Source organism: Manis pentadactyla, chromosome 4 (assembly GCF_030020395.1).
Source record: "Manis pentadactyla isolate mManPen7 chromosome 4, mManPen7.hap1, whole genome shotgun sequence".
NCBI classification, from domain to species: domain Eukaryota; kingdom Metazoa; phylum Chordata; class Mammalia; order Pholidota; family Manidae; genus Manis; species Manis pentadactyla.
Window position 1 is genome coordinate 42,450,764 of NC_080022.1, and position 23,401 is coordinate 42,474,164.

The window sequence follows — 23,401 nt, forward strand, 5'->3', positions numbered from 1 at the left end:
GGTGGGCGAGTTGGATGATTAAAATGGAGATTGCAGAGGGGTTACAATTATTGGTGATGAGAAGATCTCAGGTACGTGCACTGAAATGAGAGCCTGAGGCATAGCAACCTTAAGAGGTCAGGAAGCATCATCTAAGAGAGATGAAATCACGAAGAGTATGAAAATAGTAATGAATGACAATGAACCAGAGGCAAAGGGGTCTATAGGTTACTGAAAGGAGTGAGTGCTCTAAGCTCCTGTTATGACGTAATATTTAAACCTCTCATTTTTAAAGGGAAGATAGGATTTGAGGGGATGTGTCTCCTTTAAGGGGTTGGCAAGCGGAGAATCCAGAGGTCCATGCCGGGTAGACACTCCTCGGCTGCGGCTGCGCAGTGATAGCGGAGGCGGGGCCGAGTGCTGACTCGCGAGTGGGGGCGGGGCCTAATGAGGGCGGAGTCTGCACTCCCGGTGGGGCTGCGGTTGCGGCTGGTGCACTTCCAGCTTCTGAGGGGAGGAGGTTGAGGCCTGGGCCAAGCCCGGAGCCGCTGCTCGCCGGAGCCTCCTGGAGCCCCCGCGCCCGCTCAGCCTGGGGGCGGGCTCAGGCCCGGCCCGCCGCCGAACCCAGGACGGAGGCTGCATGCCCGAGGACCAGACCGGCTCAGCCATGGTGAGGGAGCGAGGCCTGCCTGAGCCGCGGCCGCCCGCCACCCTAGCTCCCACGGGCCTGCCGCTCCCTAGCTCCGATGCCCCCTCTGCACCCTGCCTTTACCTAACCCCCTGTTACCGCCTCTTTATTGACCCGCTCCTCGTTCGCCGTGTTCCCTCGCCACCTGCTGGGGTGACACTCTCCCCCTTAATCTGTCACCTCCCCGGTGACATCCTTTTTTTGGTCATTTAAGTGACAGCTTCTTTCACGTTCCCCTTTGCCGCCCTCTTCCCGTCCTTTAACCCGACCTTCCTTTTCTCCCCTACCATTCTGCCCCTTTCTTTCTTTTGGAATCTCTACTCGTTCCCTCGTTTTCCTCCCTATTTTTCGCTCCTGCTCTTTGCTCTAGCTCCTTATCCCCTTTCACCATTTTATCTTCACTGCCCCCTTCTCTCCGTGTCCTTTATTCCCCTCGTCCTCTACCCCCCACATTTCCTCTCCCCCCTTTATCGGATGTCCTCTCTCCCCCGCTCTCACGGCTGTCCCCATTTCCTTCTACGGGCTTCAGGGGTCTAAGCAGGAACAATTTGAGGGCATTGCTTCCCAGGAGCTGTAGGGAGGGCCGATGGGGAATCGTAGGCTTTTTTCTTCTTTTTTTTTCTGTAGAGGGGAAAGGGGAGAGTGGAGGTATTGCAGAGAGCCCAGAAGCCTTATTACCTAGTGTCATTGCAAAACCTGAGTTATAGTGTGTTTTGGAGTGATGGGGTGAGGGCCTGTATACATACTGTGACCTTTTGACAGAAATTACTGAAAATGTTTTGAAATGTATTTTTATTCTGAGCATCTTTTAATGTGGAGGTAGAGTTTCGGAAATTTACAAATATGTATTACAGGCTTGACCATTACTCAGAACCAATGGTTTGTTTTTGTTTGGAGGCATAAACCAGGGTGTCTCATAACTGAAAATCATCTTGGTGGTCAGACTGTGATAGTCTCTTCAATACCTTCTAATACCTTCATTTGTTTTGATCTCTCTGCCTTTAGTTGGGAGACCCTTAAATTTGCAAATTTCCTTCTTCCTGTTTCAAGATAGATTGAGGTTTCAATTGGTTTTTCATTGAGTTGGGTTGCACATGGTTTGCAGTATGTTTAATGAACACGTTGCTCCATCACATGCAGCAATCTGCAATCTAAATTTTGGTCTCTTGAAGGAATAACACATTCTTGTCAAAACTAAGTCCTGGAAATCATGTTCTCCTAGGAGGTTAATAAATTTTCATTTTCCCCCAACTGACTTTTAGGAAAAAGTGACTTACTATAAAATCACTTAAACTGTGAACTTTCCCTAATTCACTGACTACATTTTTAAGCTGTCAGTCTCCTGTGTCTGCCTCTATAACAACCCTTCACATTTACAATCCATCACACTGTCATTGTGTGTTAACCTCCTTCTTCTTCCCCTGAAACATGAGGTCTAGGCACCAATTGTGCCTTACTTATTTCTGTTATTCCCAGTACCCAGGCCGCATATGGTCTCATTTTCCTATCTAACTAGTATAATATTAAACTGAAATTTGACACAACTGTTGGACTACACAGAAAGAGTGAGTTTGAGAATCTTATTTTTGGTGCAAAAGGAAATTTAGTGAGATGTAATGATCTCTGCAGAGTAAAGAGATGTTCCTACCTAAGACACCCAATTGCTAGATTTTTGAAAGTGTTTGCTCTCCCCTTGAGAATGAATGAATGAGTACAGAGGGAGAAGTTAGGAATTCCTTTTTGGGTATTTAGGATCCAAGGGTATCATTTGAATTGGGTCTGAAAGATGAATAGGATTTCAGTAGATTGTTTTGGAAAGGGGATGAATACTTCCTTGAGAATGTTAGTAGAAAGTAATTCCATATTGTATATAACAGAATTACCTTTGTATAGCATGGAGAGATGTGGGAATGAGGATGCATATTAGGAAATATTAGGAAATGAGACTAGAAAGCTGTATTAGGCATGATTATGGGTTAGTCTTTGCCTCCAACTAACTTGATTTTTCCTTACTTGTTAAAACACACAGAATAAGAGTGTATGTATGGAAGAAATGAGAAGACAAAATATTAGCTTATTATGAGCTGAGAATTATCTGTAGAGACTACTTTTTTTATTTCCTTGTGCAATATATGTGTTATAGGCATTCAATAGAGTTGAGCATTATTGTAAAGCTTTGTATTTTATATTTTTCAGAACTTCCACTGTTACATTGTGTTTTGAATAGTTGCAGTGTCTAAGACAGGGGGTCTCAAACTTTACCATGAATCAGAATCATCTGGAGGGCTTGTGGGCCACCACTTCCAGAGAGATTTATTAGGTAGGAAGCAGGGTCTGAGAGTTTCCATTCCAAACCAGTATCCATGTTGTGCTGATATTTCTGGTCTGTGAACCACACTTTGACAACCACTGGTCTAAAATATAGTCCTTACTTTTTATTCATCTAACTTTTTTTTTTTTAGTGCAAATGACTATGTTGACATTGGGGATTCTACAATTAATAAAATGGATGTGGTCCCTTTTTGTATCTGTGTGTGTATACAACACACATCACAGTAAGAGTAATTTTAAATGTGAAGAGTGCTAAGAAAGGAAAAGTTGTGGGATCATGTATGGGATAGTCTGGCTTCCCGGAGGATCTTACTTTCAGGAAGAAAACTGAAGGATTAAATTATAGGAGTTGTGGAAAACCAGGAAGAGGGAATGGCACATGTGAATGACCTGTGGTCGTGCTCTCTCTTGCCTGCTTAACATTGCATATCCTGGAGTTCTCAGCTCAAAGAACTCGGGGAACTCCTAAGTTTCCCTTGCCTACCAAGGTCACACCCTTCTATTCTATAATCCTCTTTCATAGAATACATATCAACTGTAATTTTATATTTTTTGCTCTGATTATTTGGTTAATGTATGACTACCCTCAGACCATAAAAATCACTGATACAGAGGTGGTTTTTGACCATCTAGTAAGGACCAGGTGATGTTCTAGGCACTGGGTTAAAAAAGTACAGGTTAAAAAAAAGATATGGTCCCTGGTGGGGAGGGTAGACAATAAGCAAATAAATATGTAATGAGAAGTAGTATTAAATACCAAGAAGAAATAAATCCAGGTAAGATACAAAATTATACATATATGTGTGTGTGACCATTATTTTAGATAGTATGATTAGGCAGTAACACTAATAGGTAATATTTATTGAACGTGACGATGTATAGGCAGGCCTTGGTTTAAGTGCTTTGCATATTTTATCTTATTTAATCCTCATAGCAACCCAATGAGATAAGTACTAGCTCTATGAAAGTAGATACCATGTTTGTTTGGCTCATTGTATCTATAACATTTATATGGTGCCTGGTACACAATAAGTGTTCAATAAATATTTGTTGAATGAATGAGTGACTTTGGAGTTGATCAGAAAGTCAGGGAAGCTGTGTTGAGAAGAGGACATTTGAATTGGGGTGTTTTAACAATTGGGGTTTTATTGGGTAAGAGTTTAGGAAGGAAAACCATTCTTGGCAAAGGTTCCAGCTGGAGCATAGTAGCTGAAACAGAAGCAGGTATGGTGTAGTCTGGGAAATATGTGACCCCTAGCATTGAGAGTAGAGTAGTAGATGAGACTAGATAGGCCAAGGTTCAAATCTGGAAGGACCTTGAATCATAGGCTCAGGAGTTTTGACCTCATTGTTAAAACCCTGAGTACTTTGAAAGATTTTTTTTTGTTTAAAGAAATACCATAATCGACAGATAAATCAATATGAAATACAGTGTGGAGTGGGAAGAGCTGTTGCACTAGTCTGGTTGAAGGTAAGTGTGTGAACTTGCACCCTAACTTTGTTATGGTGGTGGGGATTTAAACTGAAGGAAGGAGAATATAGGGGAATGAAGTATGAAGATTTGGCACACCACTTTTTGGCTAAGTGAATGTTCTGTAGAGGCATTTACTATGGAGTTGTAGAACCAGTATGGAATCACTAACAGCTTTGCAGTTTTGTTCACTGGGACCCAGTTTTCATACATGCTGCCTTTCGGGATTTAGGAGATTACTAAAACAAAGTAAATTTGCAATACCAAAGTCCTTTATTTACAAGTAGTAGGTCTTTCAAAGGTCGTGTGTAGGTCATATACAGAAAATCAGCATTTCTTAACCTTAATTTTTTAAAATAGTTTTTGTGTGGTATGAAAAAGGAGTGATTTTAAGTAAGATATATTTTATTTTAAAATTACATATAGAGTTCATTTATAATACATTGAACAAAATACATTAAATCAAATTGCAGCCTTTTCCCTGCTTACCAAATGACACATTAACATAAGATAAAACATTTTTGTGGTATTTTAAGGTGAATAGATGTTACAATGTAGGTTGACATTATGTTTAGGGCATCACAATTGATAAGAACCAAGTTTTTAACCTTAAATTTGGAATTCTTGCAATTTGTACTTAAAAAATCAACAGATTTTATTATTGTCCTATTTTATTTCTAAATTGACTAAAGAAATGGTTCCATGCTGCTACTTGCAAGCTTTTCTCCACAAATAAAACATAGGAAGTATGGATAGTTTATTTCTAATCACTGAAAAGCCAAATTGGATACAAGTACCACCACATTTCTCTTTTTTTAATGCTTAAAAAAATACTGAGATATCTTGATGTACTATTTAGGAATCCTGATCAGATAAATGCACTCATTTAGCCTTATTTCATTGTCTATTAGCTTATGTTTCCTGTCTTTAACCAACAGTTTATTATAATAATAAAAATAAAACTACTGTGATGTTCAGTGTTTAGATGAAATTGTAACAATTGAGAGATTATAATATCATCATAAGCCAGTCTCCTAATTTCCACTAATTGACATATGTTCAGTAGATTTTTGGATACTCTCAAACTTTTTAAAAGAGGAAAATTTAAATAATTGTTTTATTAAATGGTCAAAAATATATAAATTGAAATAGACATCAAGATTGAATTTAATGACATGAGCCATCCATGAATTGGGAAATGCTGGTTGGAACACTACTTTTTTCATAGGTTCTAAAGCTAACCCTTAAAAACACATTTAACCAATAAGTGGCAGAAAGTTATTATTTGCAATGGAATAAAAATCATTCTTAATGCCAATAATTAAAATAGAAAACTAATGTTTAATGGGGAAGAAATATTGGATCAGATAGTTTCTCTTACTACCTTAAGTGGTACTTTTGACCTAGGATAAATGTTTCTATCCAGAAAAGTTCAGTAGGAAGAGTTGGGGAAGAAGACAGGCGATCTTAAGATGAATTGCAAAAAATCCCTTTGTATAAACACTTGAGAAATTACTTGTCTATAATTTGTAGAGGTGTTCTTCCAGAGAGTAGACTAACTTAAACACAGATAGTAAAGCGTCAGTTACTGTTCAATCTAGAAGGGTGATTAATTAAACATTTTGTTAGCTCTATATAAAGATCTTCTGTTTTCTCTTTGTTTTTTCCTCTCTCCAGTTTTCCTTTGTATAAAAATTTTTCTTAGCTCTGCAGCATCTTAATGCCTGTTCTATGTCATATTCTCCTTTTCTAAGGGCATTAAAATTTTTTGAATGATCTTGGTAAAGTAATGTCAGTTACTTTCTTTTCATAGTCCTTAGAACCTTTGGCAAATCATTTCACCTCTCTATGCCTCCGTTTTTAAATCTCTGAAATGAAAAGGTTGTATTAAATCTGCTCTCTGATCCCTTCCACCTCTTAAAAAGTGTGTAAGGTTCTAGAAAGCTAAAGGTCTTATATAGAGTATACATTCTAATAGCTATAATATTATGGGACCAGGGCAAGATGCTTTTACAGGTTTAAATTTTGTGTAAACTTGAGCTCTTACCTCCATGAATGTATTATCCAACTTTTCACACCAGAAACCCTTCATTCGGTTATGTTAGTATTTGCATTGTACTTCAGTGTTTTAAAGGCATTTTCACGTGTATCCCATTTATTGCTCACCACCATTTTGTGAGGTAGTCAAGATAGGGGTTTAGTATCAGTTTTACAGATAAGAAAACTGAGAAGTTAATTAATTTTCCTCAGGTCGCACAGCTAGTAAGTACAGAGCCAGGACTGATTGCAAGCCCAGTGCTCTTTCCATTATTAACTCAGCTTCTCTGTTTACCATATTATATTTCAAAACTCATGCTAGTAGTTAAGAGGAAAATAATTTTAAAATATCTTTGAGTTAGTGATTCCTATGATCTGCTTATCTGCTCAGTGATTACTGACCTGAATTTTTGTTTTGTTTCTTAGATTGGCTTTATTACATGAGCTAAGATGGAAGGGAAGGTGACTTATTTACCCTTTGAGGCCTTGCTCTTTTTTAGATAGAACTCTAGCTCCTTGCCCTTTAGCACATAGACGTTTGCCACAGTGGCAGGCCTTGAGGTGATAGTTGCAAAAAGCTGAATTTACCTGCATTTTTATTTGGCATTTAGGGATTTCTGAATAATACTTGGTGATTTTTAAAAAAGAAAAATAACTCTCCACAGTCCATGCCAAATAGTTCAATTTATCTGTACCCTTGAGCATAATGTATCTGTGTCCTTGGTAATAACTTTTTGACCTTCCTCATTTTTAAAATGATTGTGTTTGGGGAAGGAGAAGGTAAAAGGATTAGGTCATATCTAAGTTTCTGTTAGATTTTTATTCTTGAAAGTCTGACTTGGTTGAATCAGTAGTAGAAAATACAAGAAGAAAAAAACCTTAAACTAAAGAGATTTTTCCATGGAGAACTACTAAAATTAATAGTCAAAGATTGTCCAATATCTGAAATTTTTTCTATCTGTGAACTCAAATGACAGTTGTATGCCTCTCAATCCCATTCTTTAATCTCTCGGCTAGATTTGGAACTTAATATTATCTATTATCTCTGGACATTGTGAGATAAATTCTAGCTGAAATAAGCAGGCGATGAGAGGCAACGAAGGGCCAGGCAGTTTATTTGAGCGCAATTTCTGGGCGAGGTTCACCAGTCTACGTAAATAGAGGCTGGAGAAGTCATGCCTGGTCAGGGAGGTGGGGGCTTATACAGGGTTAGGAGGGGGAGGAGTGGGCAAGCTATCCTAGGGAGCGTGGAGAGGTATGATTGGCTAAAGGTGACATGATAGACAACTAGAAACTTTTTTTCTTTCCAAGAGGTAGGAGGCTGACATCTGGGTCTTAGTTGGCACATCAGAAGGATGGAATTCAGGAAGAGCTGTCCTCTTTCCATATAAGGCATGGACCTTGGGGTCTGGCCTGTTCTCCTTTTATGGTATCTCTCTGTTCTGTTTTCATGTCCTTGTTTTTCCTTCCTCCAGCCTAACATTCCAGCCTTTTGTTCATAATGGGTGACTACTCGATCTGGCTACTTCCGGCTGACAAGGGGCGTTGTGGGGGTTTGAGGCTGGTATTAGGCCAAAGGAGAGGGTTCAGTGGGAAGAGGTGTATAATGGTGAAGTAACATCTGGTTGGTGGCAACTCGGGTCATCTGGGTTAGCTGCTGTTGGAGGAACTTGAGGATATAAGGGGCAACTAAGAGTAAACTACAAACTGTTATTAAGGGGCCTAGTAAGGGCATTAGCCAGGCTATTATGGGGGACTAAAGCTACCTATAAGAGTTGCTTTCAGGTACTCATTCTTTGTGGATGTCTCTTTGTAGTTTTTGTAGTTTTTTTACGCTTTATTTTACGACCCCAGACTCATTGATATAGTAGCAGCATTCTTCCTGCAAGAAAATACAGGTTCTGCCATTTTCTGTGGTAAGCAGATCTAAGGCCTGCCGATTTTGAAGGGTGACCTGGGCAAGGGAGGTAAGTTGTCGCTGGAGGGAGATGAGGGAGGTCGAGGTTTCTCCCAGGGTTAGGCTCACTCTGTCATCTAATGCCGCCAATTGACTTGCTAGACCCTGAGAGCTGACTAAGCTATGGCTTAACGCTCCTGCCCCTGTGGCAGCTGCAGCTACTGTGGTAACTAGGCTCACTCCTACTAACACAGGTAGAAAAACTGCCCTCTTTTGTCTAGTGTTTTGATATATAGACTATTCGTCTAGTGCCTGTCTTACCTCAGGATTGCTGTACAATGTTAGTTAGGCCACTAGCATCACTGAAAAGCAGGGTCTTACTGTGGTGGTGTTGATGCATTGGGTAAGTATATTATTGCACCAGAAGAACCTGCCCCCTTGAAGAGAAATTAGAGTGTCTACTGTCACCCATCACCGGCATTGGTTTCTTATTGGTAGCTCCGAGATGTTGGAGCGTTGGGTCAAGTAGCAAGTTAGAGAGGAAGATGCTTTCTTGCGCTGTTTCTCTGTGGTCTTGGGTCTACATTGAGTTTTGGGCTTAAGGCTCATCTTCCACACTGGTATTTCACCTAGGAGAAGGCTGCAGTCTTTCTCATGAGAATTTACTGGTATAGTCTGAAAGAAACTGATGGGAACTGCCACTACCGGGGGGTGTTGGAGGGAAGCACAGAGGAAGCAATTGGACGCGTTTCTTAGGATGTGTGAAGTGTTAAGAAACTGCTCTGTTTCCCCGATGATTCTGGCCTATGATGGGGGCGCTGTAGCTGGTTGTAGGGAACGGGGGTATGGGTCCAACTGAATTCTCAGTTTTAGTGCCTGTTCTGTTTGTAGGATGTTACTAGCTATCTGGACTTGGGTGTTTAGGACCTCTGTGAGAGTGGGATTTACAGTGGTCTATTCTCTCTTGATGTATATTGTGCCCTGTGGGGAAGCTTGGTAACTATCATATAGCTTGCCCTGTACTCCTTTTTCTCAGCGTGGATCTCATGGGTCACTAATGGTAATGTATAGCCTATCTTGTATTCTGAAGAACATGTTGTCAGAGACTCTTCTTACTGTATCTTCTACTGCATGAACTCTACATGTGTCTAATTCAGGATGACATCTCTCATACATGTTGGACTGGAAAATACATGTATGAGAGATTTGGTCATACGGAAAGCACAGTGTAGGGTTTGAGAAAGTGTTTAAGATATCTGTGTGTACTGGTATTTGAATAGGTGCCTGACAACTCACACGTGGGCAACTTTGGGAGCCTACTTCTCGGGCTTTGGTTCAGTGAGAAAGAGTTAGTTGGAGCTTAAACTTCTATGCAGAGTAACTCTGCCTGGAGGCTACCAGGCTATTCATCTGGCTGGTTGCACTTCACATGATTAACCTGCAGCTTAAGAGGACCCACTTCACAAGACACCCAATCATCGTGTCTGGGCGCCTGCTTGAGCTTAGAAAGGTGATACCAGGAAGAATGCCCATGTAGTTTGACTGCTGAGGGCATAGTGAGGATTACTGTATAAGGCCCTGTCCAGCGGGGTTGGAGGGATTTTGGCTGGAGTTCTCTTAGAAGTACCTTGTCTCCTGGCTGAAGAATCGCTGTGTCTCCTGAGTTGTTGGATGATGTAGGTTGGGGTAGGAGCTGGTCTGCATGTTCTCTGAGAAGATGTCTCAACAGTGTAAAGTAAGGAAGGTAGGAGGCTAAAGGAGGACAGGTAGCGGGCAGGCCTGTGTTCAGTGAGAAGGGCCTGCCATACATTAGCTCAAATGCGCTTAGTCCAGCTCGTCCCTGGGGGGCAGCATGCAGCCAAGCGAGAGTGATGGGGAGAAGATTGGGCCACAAGAGCTTTACCTCTAGAGACAGCTTAGTTAGTTGGTCCTTTAGGAGACTGTTAGCTCTTTCAACTTTACCTGACAATTGGGGGTGATAGGGTATATGGAGGTTCCAGGTGATATTGAGAGCTTTGGCTGTTAGCTGAGTGACCCAAGAGATGAAAGCAGGCCCTTTGTCTGACTGTAGCAAGGTTGGCAGGCCAAAATGGGAGATGATATGCGCCACTAATGTCTGTGCCACTACTGAAGCTGTTTCTTGGCTGGTGGGGAAGGCTTCAGTCTACTCTGGAAAGGTATCAACCAGAACTAGTAAATACCGGAGCTTTTTATGCTTAGGCATATGGGTGAAATCGACCTGCCAGTCCTGTTTGGGGATTGTTCCTCTCATCTGGTGGAGGGCCATCCGGGTCTTCAGAGCACCTTGAGATGAGACGCTATGACAAGTAGTGCAAGTCTGGTGCACCTGATCTATGGCCTTGCAGAGACTATAAGGGGCAAATATGGGGGAGAGAAACCGGTGCATGGCTTCTGGCCCAATGTGTAGAAACTGATGAATTTTGGATATGATATCTTTGCCTTGGGCTTGGGGGAGGGCAATTTGTCCCCCGAGGTATATCTATCCCTGATCTCTCGACGTCCTCCCTTGATGTAGAAGCAGTTGCCGTTTGTCATTGGGGTATTGGGGCAATAGAGAGGGGGAAAGAAACAGCACAGAGGGTTGGCTAGACCCGGATGTTAACTGTCGGGCCGTGGTGTCTGCCAACGCATTACTTCTGGTTACTGGATCGTTTCTAGTTTGATGTCTCTTACAATGCACGATGGCCACTTCTTTGGGGTCCTGTAGGGCCTGTAGCAGGTGGCTGATAGCCCTGCTGTTGATGATTGGGGTTTCCTTAGTGGTAAGGAAGCCCCTTTCCTTCTAAATTGCAGCATGAGTGTGTGTAATTAGGAAGGCATATTTAGAGTCATTATGAATTGTGGCCTTCTTCCCAGCTGCCAGCTGTAATGCCCGGGTAAGAGCTACTAATTCGGCTTTCTGAGAGGTGGTCTCAGATGGGAGTAGGTTTGCTTCTATCACCTGTGACAGAGTCACCACTGCATAGGCCGCCCTTCACACCCTGTCACTCTCCTTCACTGAGCTTCCGTCTACGAAAAAAGTCTAGTCAGGATCTTCAAGGGGCACATCTTGTAGGCCTTCTCTAGGTTTTCAAAGAGCCTCTACAATCTCTACACAGGAATGAGTGGGCTGATCTACCTGATCGCTGACGGGAAGCAAGAAGGCTAGGTTAAGGGGTGGAGAGACTTGTAGGGTTACCTGTGGATGTTCAATGAACAGAAGATGGAATTCCTGTACCCTTGAAGGACTCAAGGAGGCCAGGGATTTATGACTCAAAAGATCTTGTAACCGATGTGAGGAATACACAGTAATGGGCTGTTGGAGAGTTAATTTTAGGGCTTCTCGGGCTAGACTTCTCACAGCTGCCATGGCTTGGAGGCAAGGCTGCCACCCCTGGTGGTGGTGTCCAACTGTTTGAAGAGAAAGGCAACGGGACGGTACCCTGGCCCCACTGGCTGTACCAGCACTCCGGTTGCCACTCCTGCCCTCTCTGCTGTATATAGGATGAATACTTAGTTAAGTCAGGGAGCATCAACGGGGGGGATGAGAGCAACGCATCCCACAACTGATTGAAAGCAGAAGCCACCTCAGTGGGTGAAGTTAGTGGCCCAGTAGGAGTCTCTGTGGCAGCCGCATAGAACGGCCTGGCCAGAAGGGCAAAGTTAGGCACCCAGTGTGTGAAAAACCCTACCGATCTTAGAAAGGATAGTATTTCGGGTCTTGAAGTAGGTGGCAAGAGAGCTTTAATCACAGCCGTTAGGGCTTTAGTGGTGGGAGTTAGAGTTAGCCTGAGGTATGTAACCTGGTGTAGAGACAGCTGTGCTTTGGCAGGGGATACCCTGTATCCCATGTCTTCCAGGAAATTAAGAAGAAATGTGATGTCCAGAACTGAGGCCTCCTGTGAGGGGCTGCAAAGTAAAAGATCATCTACGTATTGGAGGAGAGTACTTTCGCCCGTTGAATGTCGTGAGAGGTCTTCTGCCAGGGCCTGTCCAAAAAGATGGGGGCTATCTCTAAAACTTTGAGGTAGACCTGTCCAGGTCAATTGTCTAGATCGACAGGTGTCAGGGTCCTCCCACATGAAGGCAAATAGCAGCTGTGAGTCTGAGTGCATAGGTATAGTGAAAAAGGCATCTTTAACGTCCAGTACAGTAAAATGAGAGGTACTGGAAGGGACCTGAGACAAAAGAGTATATGGGTTAGGCACTACTGGGTGTAAGGGAATAACAGCTTCGTTAATTATTCGGAGGTCCTGAATGAGGCAATACGCTCCAGAAGGCTTTTTTACCAGCAAGATGGGAGTATTGCATGGAGAGTTAGTCGGTATTAAAAGCCCCTGCGAGAGTAGACAATTAATAATAGGCTGTAGTCCCCTTCAGTGAGCCTGTGAAATAGGAAATTGAGGCTGAGAAGGGAAGCGGGATGGGTCTTTAAGGCATATTAAAACCAGGGTGTGGTGGGTTGCCATCACAGGGGTGGAGATGTCTCACACAACTGGATTGACAGCAGTCCAGGGAGTTAGGAGACTCAGGTCCCTGTCGTCCAACTCTCCTTCGCTGACTAAAGCAATGAGGGAACTTAAGCATTCAAAAGGTGGGAGGGAAATAGAGGCTCTTAACTTATAGAGCAAATCCCCTCCTAACAGAGGGGTAGGACAGGAAGGCATGACCAGAAAGGAATGGGTAAACGGGATGCCTTGAAAAGTGCAGGTTACTGGGCCCATCTCTAAAGGCTTGGGGAGGATTCCCATGACCCCAACTCTGGAGATTCTGGCAGGGTATAAAAGCCCTTTAAAGGAGGGGAGAACAGAGTAGGTAGCTCCCGTGTCTACCAAGAAGGAGATGGGCTTACCCGCTACCCACAGCTTGGCCCTGGCTTGGTGAGGGTGATCAGGGTGTCCGAGTCCAGGCATCTTCAATTTTCGAGGATGCCCAGCAGGTTTGAGGGGTAGCTTTCGAGGGCGTCACCTCCCGCAGGGCTCTGCCGCCAGAGGAGGACTACCCCCTAGTGGACAGTCCATTTTCCAATGACCTCGCTTACCGCAGGTAGGGCATGGTTTGGTTGGTTTGCGTGGGTTGGGGCACTTCCGTGCCCAAAGCCCTTCTTTGCTGCACCAAAAGCAAGGGCCCGGAGGTTCGAGTCGATCTTCAGGGACACCCCGACGATCTCCATGAGCCAGCTGCAGAGCAGCTGTTATGGCACGAGTCTGTTCTGCCATTCGGGCAGCTGACCTCTTCTTGCTCTCGTCCTCTCGGGCATGAAAAACTTTAAATGCCATATCTACCAGGTCTCCTAGAGGGGTCTGGGGACCATCCTCAGCCTTTTTAAGCTTGTGCCTGATGTCGGGAGCTGACTGAGTTATAAAATGCATGGCCAGGAGAGAGGAACCCAATGCTGAGGCCGGGTCAATCTTAGTAAAAGTCTCTAGGGTTTCCTTGAGGCACTTGAGGAATTCTGATGGGTTCTCATCAGGCCTCTGAGTAATCTCCCTAAGCTTATCATAATTGATGACCTTTTGGGTGGTTGAGCTCATATCTGCCAACAAGTAGCGAACCATGCAATCTCGGCATGCTTCTCCCGAGGGAGAATTATAATCTCACAGGGGTTCCTGTAGAGGAACAGCTTCCCTGCCCATAGGTTCCCATTCATCTGTGGCATGGGCCTCATTGGCACAGTGCTGTGCCACCGCTGTGACACAGTCATATTCCTCCGGGGTTAGAGTGGATTGGAGGACTACATGTACGTCATGCCAGGTGAGCTTGTAAGCTCGAGTGAGATATTTAAACTGTTTAGCGAACATTACAGGGTTGGAGGAAAAGGACCCCAATCACTGTTCCACTTGGGACAAGTCTGCCAGGGAAGAGGGAACGTGAACCTGCACTACCCCTTCAGCTCCTGCTACCTCTCTCAGAGGAGCTATCACATGAGCCCGAGACCGCTGTGACTTAGAGCAGGTTACAGGAGGGCTAGACCATTTGGGCGCCAGCCGCGGCAAGTAGGACGGCGGTGGGTTTGAAGGAGGGGACAGAGGAGGTGACACTGGCAATGGGGGAACAACCTGGGAATCAATGTGGAACTTGAAGGCAGGGGACCAGGATATGGGGGAGTTTTATCCGTTTTTTCTGAAGTGGAGTCGGCACCTGTGGAGCAAGATGGCGGCATGACTGGAAGAGAAGAGGAACAAGATGGTGGAGAAACCAGAAGGGAAGGAGAACGAGGTGGTGGAGAAACTGGAAGAGAAGGGAACAAGATGGGAGAGAAACTGGAAGAGAAGGGCAATGAGGTGGTGGAGAAGCCGGAAGAGAAGGGGAACAAGATGGTGGAGAAACCGGAAGAGAATGGGAACAAGGTGGTGTAGAGAGAGATAGAGGAGGAGGGGTGAGGACATGAACATTGAGGAAGGGATCTGGCCCCCACGGTGGGCCTGGAGGAGCAGGAAGAGGGGTAGCCGAGATCCTCTGCTGAGTCCGTCAGAGAAGAGCCTCCCAGTAATAGGAGTGGTAGAGATTGGTGGTCCTTGGCAGAGGCCTGAGCTAACAAAACTTGGGAAGGAGTACACTTAACACATAGATCTGGGTGGGTGCACAAAGTCCAAAAGGCCTGCACATATGGGATTTCACTCCACTTTCCACTCCGGTGGCAATAATTAGTCAAGTCAGTGAGGAGGCTAAAATTGAAAGTTCCCTCAGGGGGCTAGCGAGACTGGTTGTTCAAGGGATACTGAGGCCAGGCTTGAGAGCAAAGGAAGACTAGCTTCCATTTGCGAACTTCCCGGGACAAATATAGAGTAGCCAAATTAGAAATGAGACACCGCAACGGGGTCTGAGCCTCTGCTTTTGAGGGCTGGTTCCCCATTCTGCGCCACTCCCCAAGTAATCCCGCTGAGAGGAGCGCCCAGCGTTCCAACCACGCCAAGTCAGCGGAGACGGCCTGGAAGCCTGGGTGAGGGATGTCTCCCACACCACAGGGCCAGGGGTGGGTATCCCGGATTCCTGCAGTGGATGGGCTGGATGCCCCAACCTGGATGTAGCTACGATTTCAGACAGACTAGGTGAAATGGAGTTAGGAAGGGAAACAGACTGGGGGAAACTGAGGGACTCACCGGAAAATAGTCCATGCAGTGGAGAACAGGCTGAGGTCTTGGGTCGGGGAAGGAGGGGGCAGGGCCGCCGATGGCCGATCAGGGCCCTGCACTCACACTCCTTCCTGGGTTTCGGCACCAAATGTAAGATAAATTCTAACTGAAATAAGCAGGTGATGAGAGGCAACGAAGGGCCAGGCAGTTTATTTGAGCGCAATTTCTGGGCGAGGTTCACCAGTCTACGTAAATAGAGGCTGGAGAAGTCATTCCTGGTCATGGAGGTGGGGGCTTATATGGGGTTCAGAGGGGGAGGAGTGGGCAAGCTATCCTAGGGGGCATGGAGAGGTATGATTGGCTAAAGGTGACATGATAGACAGCTAGAAACATTTTTTCTTTCCAAGAGGGAGGAGGCTGACATCTGGGTCTTAGTTGGCACATCAGAAGGATGGAAGTCAGGAAGAGCTGTCCCCTTTCCATATAAGGCACGTACCTTGGGGTCTGGTCTGCTCTCCTTTTATGTATCTCTCTGTTCTGTTTTCATGTCCTTGTTTTTCCTTCCTCCAGCCTAACAGACATATAGTCTCTTTCTCTAAGGGCAACTAAGTATTTTAATACATTTAACAGTAAATTTGTGGTTCATTTTCATTTGATAAACATTTAGAGCCAGTCATGTGGTCGGCATTATTTTAAGCTGGGAATACAACAGTGAGAAAACAGTGTTAGTTATGGAATTTATATTCTCTAATAATAGCTAACATTTATTGAGTAGTTAATATAGGCTACTGTTCTAAGTGTCTTGCACTTAGAATTTATTTAATTCTGATGACAGGCCTATGTTGTAGGTACTGTTAGTGTCTGCATTTTACAGATCTTGAAACTGAGCTGCAGGGAGTTAAAGTACTTTGCCTGAAGCTGTATGGTTTAGTAAGTGGTAGAGCTGAAATGAAGCTTTTAAATATATAAAACAAACCAACCAACAAAATAGATAACTAAGTCATGGGGGAAGTGATTAAAAATACATCTAGCTGAGTGTTATGTAGATGACTAAATACTTGAAGGAGGGTATAAGAAATAAAAATAATTACAAGGGAAATTAAAAGAAAGCCATAAGAAGGTTTTGGAAGAGCTAATGAGTGTCAGTATGAGATTCCTCAAAGATAGACCCTGTGACCTGCAAAATCTCTTGGTAAAATTGACAGTTTTTTGGTTATATTATAATATTTAAACAGCCTTTTTTAAATATCCACAAATTTTTATTTTTGTCTTTTTTCTATTTTTAATAATTTCATATATTCAGAAGACTATATGAAATATTTAAGCCATGGAACATAATAAGCAAACATATAAAAACCCAGCATCCAACTTAATAGATCATGAACACTGCCAATTTTTTCCCTCTGTGCCCCATTCTTCTGTGCCACCTCCTGCCACCCCCAAGTTATCCACTATCTTTTTTTAAATTTCAGATCTTGTTCTTCTTTATACATTTACCCCCACATATTGCTTGATTTAGAGGTAGCTTTCCAATCTTATGAAATAACTTGTGAAGCAGTTTCATTTCCTATGACTGTATAGATGTTTAATTGAAATCCTGCTGCATGTACAGTTTTTCTTTGGTGTAAATTAATATTCTTAGTGTTTTGCTATGCATTAAAAGTTATTTAGAAACCTACACATTGCTGTGTAATATTCTAAGAGTTAAGATACCGTAATTTGCCATTTCTACCTATTTTTGTATGCATGGGTATTTTTTTTCTTCTGGTCAGAATAACTGATGAATCTCTGTGTGTAAACACATTCCTTAATAGATTGTTTCTTTGTGGTTTTTTTTTGTAAATTCTTGGATGAAGAAGTACTGACTCAAGAGTATGGGTGTTTTTAAGTTTGTTATTAAATCTTTTTTATCCAGAAGAATTGTGCTAATTTACACTCTGACCAGCAGTATTTGGCAGGACCAGTCTGGGCAAATTTATTTGAATAATTCACAATGTAAAGGTTTTATCTTGTCCCAGCAACCAAAAAGAAGTTTTTAAAGGGCTGTCTTGTTCTTTCAGACTGGAGTCGTTTTTCCAATTTGCTCTAGGGTATTTTTTCAGCCATTGTTCAGGAACCATGTCATTCTGCCTGCTATATTTGTGATAGCTAATTACAGGGTTTAGTTATCTTTTCTGTTAATTCCCAGAGTTTATCTATTTTTATGACTTAGTTGTCACCCCTTGGGGGTGATTTTTTTTTTCCAAGGGTGATATTTAAATCTGTATATTGCACTTAGTTCTTTACCAAAGATTAGTTCATTTTCTGTACTTGCCTAAGCAAGCAGATAAATTCTCTGTGACCATAACAAGTTTCCTTGAAGAAGTAATCCCTTGCCTAGTATTTTTATCAGTTTTGTCAATGAGATCATGGGAATATTAATCACTATTTTATCTTTTATTTTAATTCCTAACTTTTTATTTGACAGTTTGAGACTTATAATACAAAGAATTCATCAAAGTTCCCCAAATGTTATCATTTGTCCCATGTGCTTTATTGTGCTTTCTCTGTCTTTCTATGCACACATACACTTTTTCCCCCTAGTTAACTACTACTTCAAATCTTGGAGTTAACATTTTTACATCAGCTTCCTCTTTCCCTTTTCCCACCTTCACCTGAGGGTGCTATATGGGATAAGAGAAAGGGCCTGGTAATTGGAATTAAATGCCTTGACTTAGTTCTGTGACATTCTAACTAGATGAACTTGGGTGTGTTATTGTTTCTGAGCTCCAGTATCCTTATATACAAAATGGTATCTCTTATACCAGTTCCACAAGACTGTTGTGGGGCTAAATGGAATAATGTATGTCCAAAGTATGCTGTATGAATGTTGATCAGTCCTGTAAAGAGCACTTGCTTGTCTAGTAAGAGTATCAGGCATTGTGCTAGATACTGGACAGTCAGAAAAAAATCACCTATTTCCTATTTATTTGCTTACACATTTTGTCAATTCTACAAATTATTCCCACTTTTGATTTTTTTCCATATTCATTACCTCTACCCTAATTCATAACATCATCACCTCATGTCTGAGCCACTGTAACAACTAGCTAGTCCCCAAGCTATGTTTTGGCATTATGTCAATGCCAAGTTAAAAATTGTTCTAAGAGATGGTATAGGATAGTGGAAAAGGTACAGACTTCATAATGAACTCTTTTTTTTTTTTAAACAGGTAAATATCAGGGACTGTGCTGGAGATTAGGGATATAAAGAAAGTATTACTATGTTCCTTGAACTAGAAGGGCATTGTAGTCTAGTAGGGGAGACATATACAGTCATAAATAACAGGGGCTCACAAACAGAACTCCCTGTAGGTGCTCCCAGCATGAGAATTGTGGCTATAGATATGGAATTTTTGAAATTTTTTTAGGAGAGTGATAAGAACTGTGCATTAAAGAGCTGGGTTGGGCAAGATTGAATAAAAGCCATTTTGATTAATTAAAAGAACTTTTCCTTTTATTTTTCCTATAAATTGTTTAGACTTGAAACTGTGTGGATTACCTTATCATACAAATGAAGTCAGACTCGACCTCCTCTCTCTTACACTTTTTTAGTTAGGAGCTTTGTTTTTACTCTGCATCCAGTGTGTCTAGTTGGTAAAGGCAAGAATTTCTCTGAGGAGGTATTGTTGGATTCTCTCAGAGGAGGACACCGCCTCAAATCACTAACGGAAGGCGTCTCTTGATGCATGAAGCAAGAGGAATTTATTCAGAGGCCAGCTAGCTGGGATCTATGCGTTAGCCCGGTGCAGCGGGTCTCAACAAGGACCCTGAACACACAAAGCCAGAAGTTTTTATAGCATTTTCAAAGGGGCAGTATTTTCTACAGTCACAATACAGTGTTTTTCTATAAACACATAAATTTTCGGCTGACGCTACATCCTGGGGGTCTGGTTAGATAAAATCACTTTCGGTATGTTTAGGGTGGTTTTAGCAAGATAAGCTTAACTGATTGAGGTTAGCTAACCAAAGGTCACTACAATTAACACTGGCTGACTAACTTGTTTTTCAAAGTTCTAGTAATTTTTCTCTTTCTAGGTTAGAAAATGGTGTTTGAGCTTTTAAGATGGCTGTGCTTATGCTAATTTTTGATTCTTCAGGTTCTACATTTCCCCACTTCTCTTTAAGGGCATTCTAATCATGGAATGTTTGTATCTTCCTGTTGGGTGAGTGAATGATATTGTTGCTGCAACATTAGTACATGAACGGCACTCACTTTTTCTCTAACAAAAGTTATCAGCCGATTTAATATGCAGGGTCTTAAAGTGAGGAGCAATACAAAGATGAGTAAGGGCCCAGCCAGAGTGGATATCAAGGTCGTAAACTACGGGGACTTAGTGAACTAAGATTCAAATAGCCCTTGGCCGGCTTCTCGTTCTCTCTTTCTCTGGTCTAGCTTTTCTCTAAGCTTTGACATTGAATCTCTTACTATTCCGGAATGGTCTGCATAAAAGCAGCATTCTTCCTTTAAAGCTGCACACAATCCTCTTTCTTTTAGAAACAGCAGATCTGGCCCTCGTCTGTTCTGCAAGACTACTTCAGAGAGGGAAGTCAGAGATTCTTCAAGTTTAGTAATGGATTGCTCTATGGTTTTTAGGTCTTCATCAATAGCTGTCTTTAGTCTCTCATAATGTTGGTTCTCTTGGATAATAGCGGCTGTCCCTGTTCTTACTCCGGCTGCGACTCTTATTTTTAACAACACAGCTAAGGTCAGTGAGACCGGCTCCCTCTTATATCTATGCCTAGGTTTAAATTCAGCTACGAATGAGAGGTTATTATGATACATCAACCTGGGTACTAGCTGAACTATGATACAGAAATCGCGGGAGGAGTTGAAGGCAGAAGTAGAGACACATGGGGTCACTCCAGTGTTACAAGCTTATCACTTTTCGGGAGGAGGGACTAGATACTCATTTTCACCTGAGGAGGTCACAGCTATGGTTTTATTACACAAAGCTTTATGGGTGGGGGGAACTGAACTTAAACATTTTCTTCTTCTAGTTACTTCAGTCAGAGTTAGCTTCTTGTGGCTTCTCTAGCTACAGATCTCGTGACGGGTTGTCCTGTTAAAACTGCCTAATAATCTCAATCTTTCATAATAAGGCGGCCCAGAAGAGAAACACAACCAGCAGGATTCAGTAGTGTTAGGGTTGGTGGTATTTAAGACCTGAAAAGCCCCTTCAAGGAGGTTGAGAAGGCGTTGTCTGGTGCCAGGAAAGGAGGTGACTCGGCCAAGAGTGGAAGTGGAGGGAGTGGTGGCAGAGTCTATAGGTGGGGCTAGGGCCTGTTTTGGGGCTGGGGCTGGGAGACGCGGTTGATCCCGCAAGACAGCGTTGGGTCTTACTGGGGCAGCTGGAAGGGTCTCAACTTTGAGCCTGATAGTAAATATGAGGCTTTTATCATATTCAGATTTATAGTATCTGAGCTTTCACTGTCGTCTAGTGACTTATCTATCATACTGGCGCCCCTTATCACTGAACGTGATATTTAAGGGGTTGCATAGCCCTGTCTGCTCACAGTTGGGGGATGTGTGGTTCAGGACTACTTTAAGGAGGTCTCAACTGGACACGGGGTTCTAATAAACATTACTCGTAGTTTCACAGCCTTAAGAGCTACAATAAAAGGATTCTAGGCTCCCACACTGTCGGGCTCGTTGGTGGGTTCGTCCGTCACGGGGGCAGACATAGAAGGTAGTGGTTTTTACTTTATTGCGTGCTCGGGGATAACTACACCCGCTGTCTCTATAGGAAACCTGGCTCTGGGCTGCAGAATAATCGTGGTCTGGTGGTCGAATTAGGTGGGCTTGTCTCTAAGGTATATTAGGTATGTCTCAGGTATCTAATCTAGCAACTAGGGCGCAAACATCAGGGTGCAGGGACGGCCACCAGGTCTTAAGGGGGTCAGTCTTAGAAACAGACCACACTGCCTCTCCTGTCTGAGAGAAAACCTGCCATGTCAGCAACCTGGGTTCATGGGGGTTGGGGTTCTGGAGGGTTGGAAGAAGCAAGAGCATCAGAATCACTAATAGCATGGTTCTTTCTACACAAGCGAAGCTTAAGTGGGTTATCAGTTCGAATTACTCGCCAGTCCGGGTCTGGTTGAGGCGCTTTCTTCAGATGTGAAGCATGTATCCAGGAAGAGATGCTATCTACTTTCACAGCTGTAGGTGTGGTCAAAAGGACGATGAAGGGTCTTTTCCACCGGGGCTCAAGATTTTCCGTTTGATGTCGCCTTACGTAGACAGAGTCTCCCACTTGGAACGGGTGAGGTACTGAAATGTCCTCTGGCCGATAGGCTTCTCGGATAGAGGCCCACACTTCTTTCTGCACAACTTCCAGAGCCCGTAACCTTTCAAGCAGAAACTTATTAGTCACAGATTCAGGGGATACGTGGAGGTGAGCTGCATTTAGTGGAGCTGGGGCTCCAAACATTATTTCAAAGGGTGTTAGTCTAAAACGGCTGGGGGTGTTTCTAACTCGGAATAAGGCGAAGGGAAGGAGGACTAACTAATTATATAAACCAGTCTCTATGGATAATTTAGTCAGGGTCTCTTTTAGAGTTCTATTCATTCTTTCTACCTGTCCTGAGCTCTGGGGCCTGTATGCACAATGCAATTTTTAATCTGTCCTCAAAATCTTGGCCAATCCCTGACTTACCTGGGCAACAAAGGCAGGGCCGTTGTCGGAGCCGATTACCTTTGGGATTCTAAACCTGGGAAATATTTCTTCAAGGATTTTTTTAGACACTGTCTGAGCTGTCTCAGTTTTGGTGGGGAACGCCTCTGTCTATCCTGAAAATGTGTCTAGGAAAACTAGAAGGTACTTATATCTATACTTAGCAGGCTTGATCTCAGTGAAGTCAACTTCCCAGTAAGCTCCTGGGCGATCCCCTCGAAGTCTTTTCCCGGATGTTACTGGATTTTTACTTACATTTACTAATTGGCAAGGAACACAATTTCTTACAACCTCGTCAGCCAGTTTTCTTAATTTAATAACATGATAAGGGGAGTCTTGAACTAAGGTCTTTAGGTTTTTTGCTCTTAAATGTGTCAATTGATGCAATTGCTTTAAGTATTCTTCTGCCTCTCTCTGGGGCAGGACAACTCTCCTTTTTTCAGACTTGTATATCTTGTGGGGTGGGGAATTTTTAAACTTCAATTTGTTTATACAAGCGAGGTCTTCGGGTGTATACTGGAAGCTCTTAATACAAGTGGCCTCTGGGTACACTTGGAGGGGTAAGATATTCATTCCCTGGGCTGCTTGTTTTGCAGCTTGGTCCGCCTTTCTGTTTTTTTGAGCTATTAGAGAGTCACTTTTTTGATGCCCAGGGCAATGTATTATTGCCACTTCTCTAGGTCTATGGATGGCTTTTAACAAATTTAAAATTTCTTGTTTGTTTTTAACATCTCTCCCGGCAGAAGTCAATAACCTTCTCTGTCTATAAATAGCCCCGTGTATGTGAGCGGTGGCAAAAGCGTATCGGCTGTCGGTATAGACGTTAAGTCTCTTACTTTCTGCCATCTTTAGAGCCTGAGTCAGAGCGACGAGCTCTGCTCGCTGTGCAGAAGTGCCCATTGGAAGTCTACTGGCCCACACGATTCGGTTATCATTTACTACTGCAGCTCCCGCCATTCTCTTACTATTTATAATGTAACTGCTCCCGTCTGTATACCAAGTCAGGAGTCCTGGTCCTTCTAAAGGCTGATCTTGTAAGTCCTGGTGGGTCCCCGTCTCTTCAGCCAGGATTTCCTGGCAGGTATGAAGTACTTCTTTTCTCAAATCGGGGAGCAGAGTAGCTGGGTTTAGGATGGCGGGTGGGGCAAATTCTACACGATCACGATTCAGGAGTAAGGTCTGGTAGTGAGTTATTCTGGCATTTGACATC

General features: G+C 43.1%; 1 protein-coding gene across 3 annotated transcripts in view; it reads left to right on the forward strand.

Moving 5' to 3' along the window:
* The first annotated feature begins 439 nt into the window (after positions 1 to 439).
* ZYG11B (zyg-11 family member B, cell cycle regulator) overlaps positions 440 to 23,401 on the forward strand; it is a 117,703-nt gene continuing 94,741 nt past the window's right edge. For all 3 annotated transcript variants that reach the window (XR_005026316.2, XM_036892876.2, XM_036892877.2), the window contains exon 1: positions 440 to 649. Coding sequence is in view for 2 of the 3 variants with exons in the window: in XM_036892876.2 (XP_036748771.1) it covers positions 620 to 649 (30 nt within the window). In the remaining variant the exon portion in view is untranslated. The remainder of the gene's footprint in view (positions 650 to 23,401) is intronic.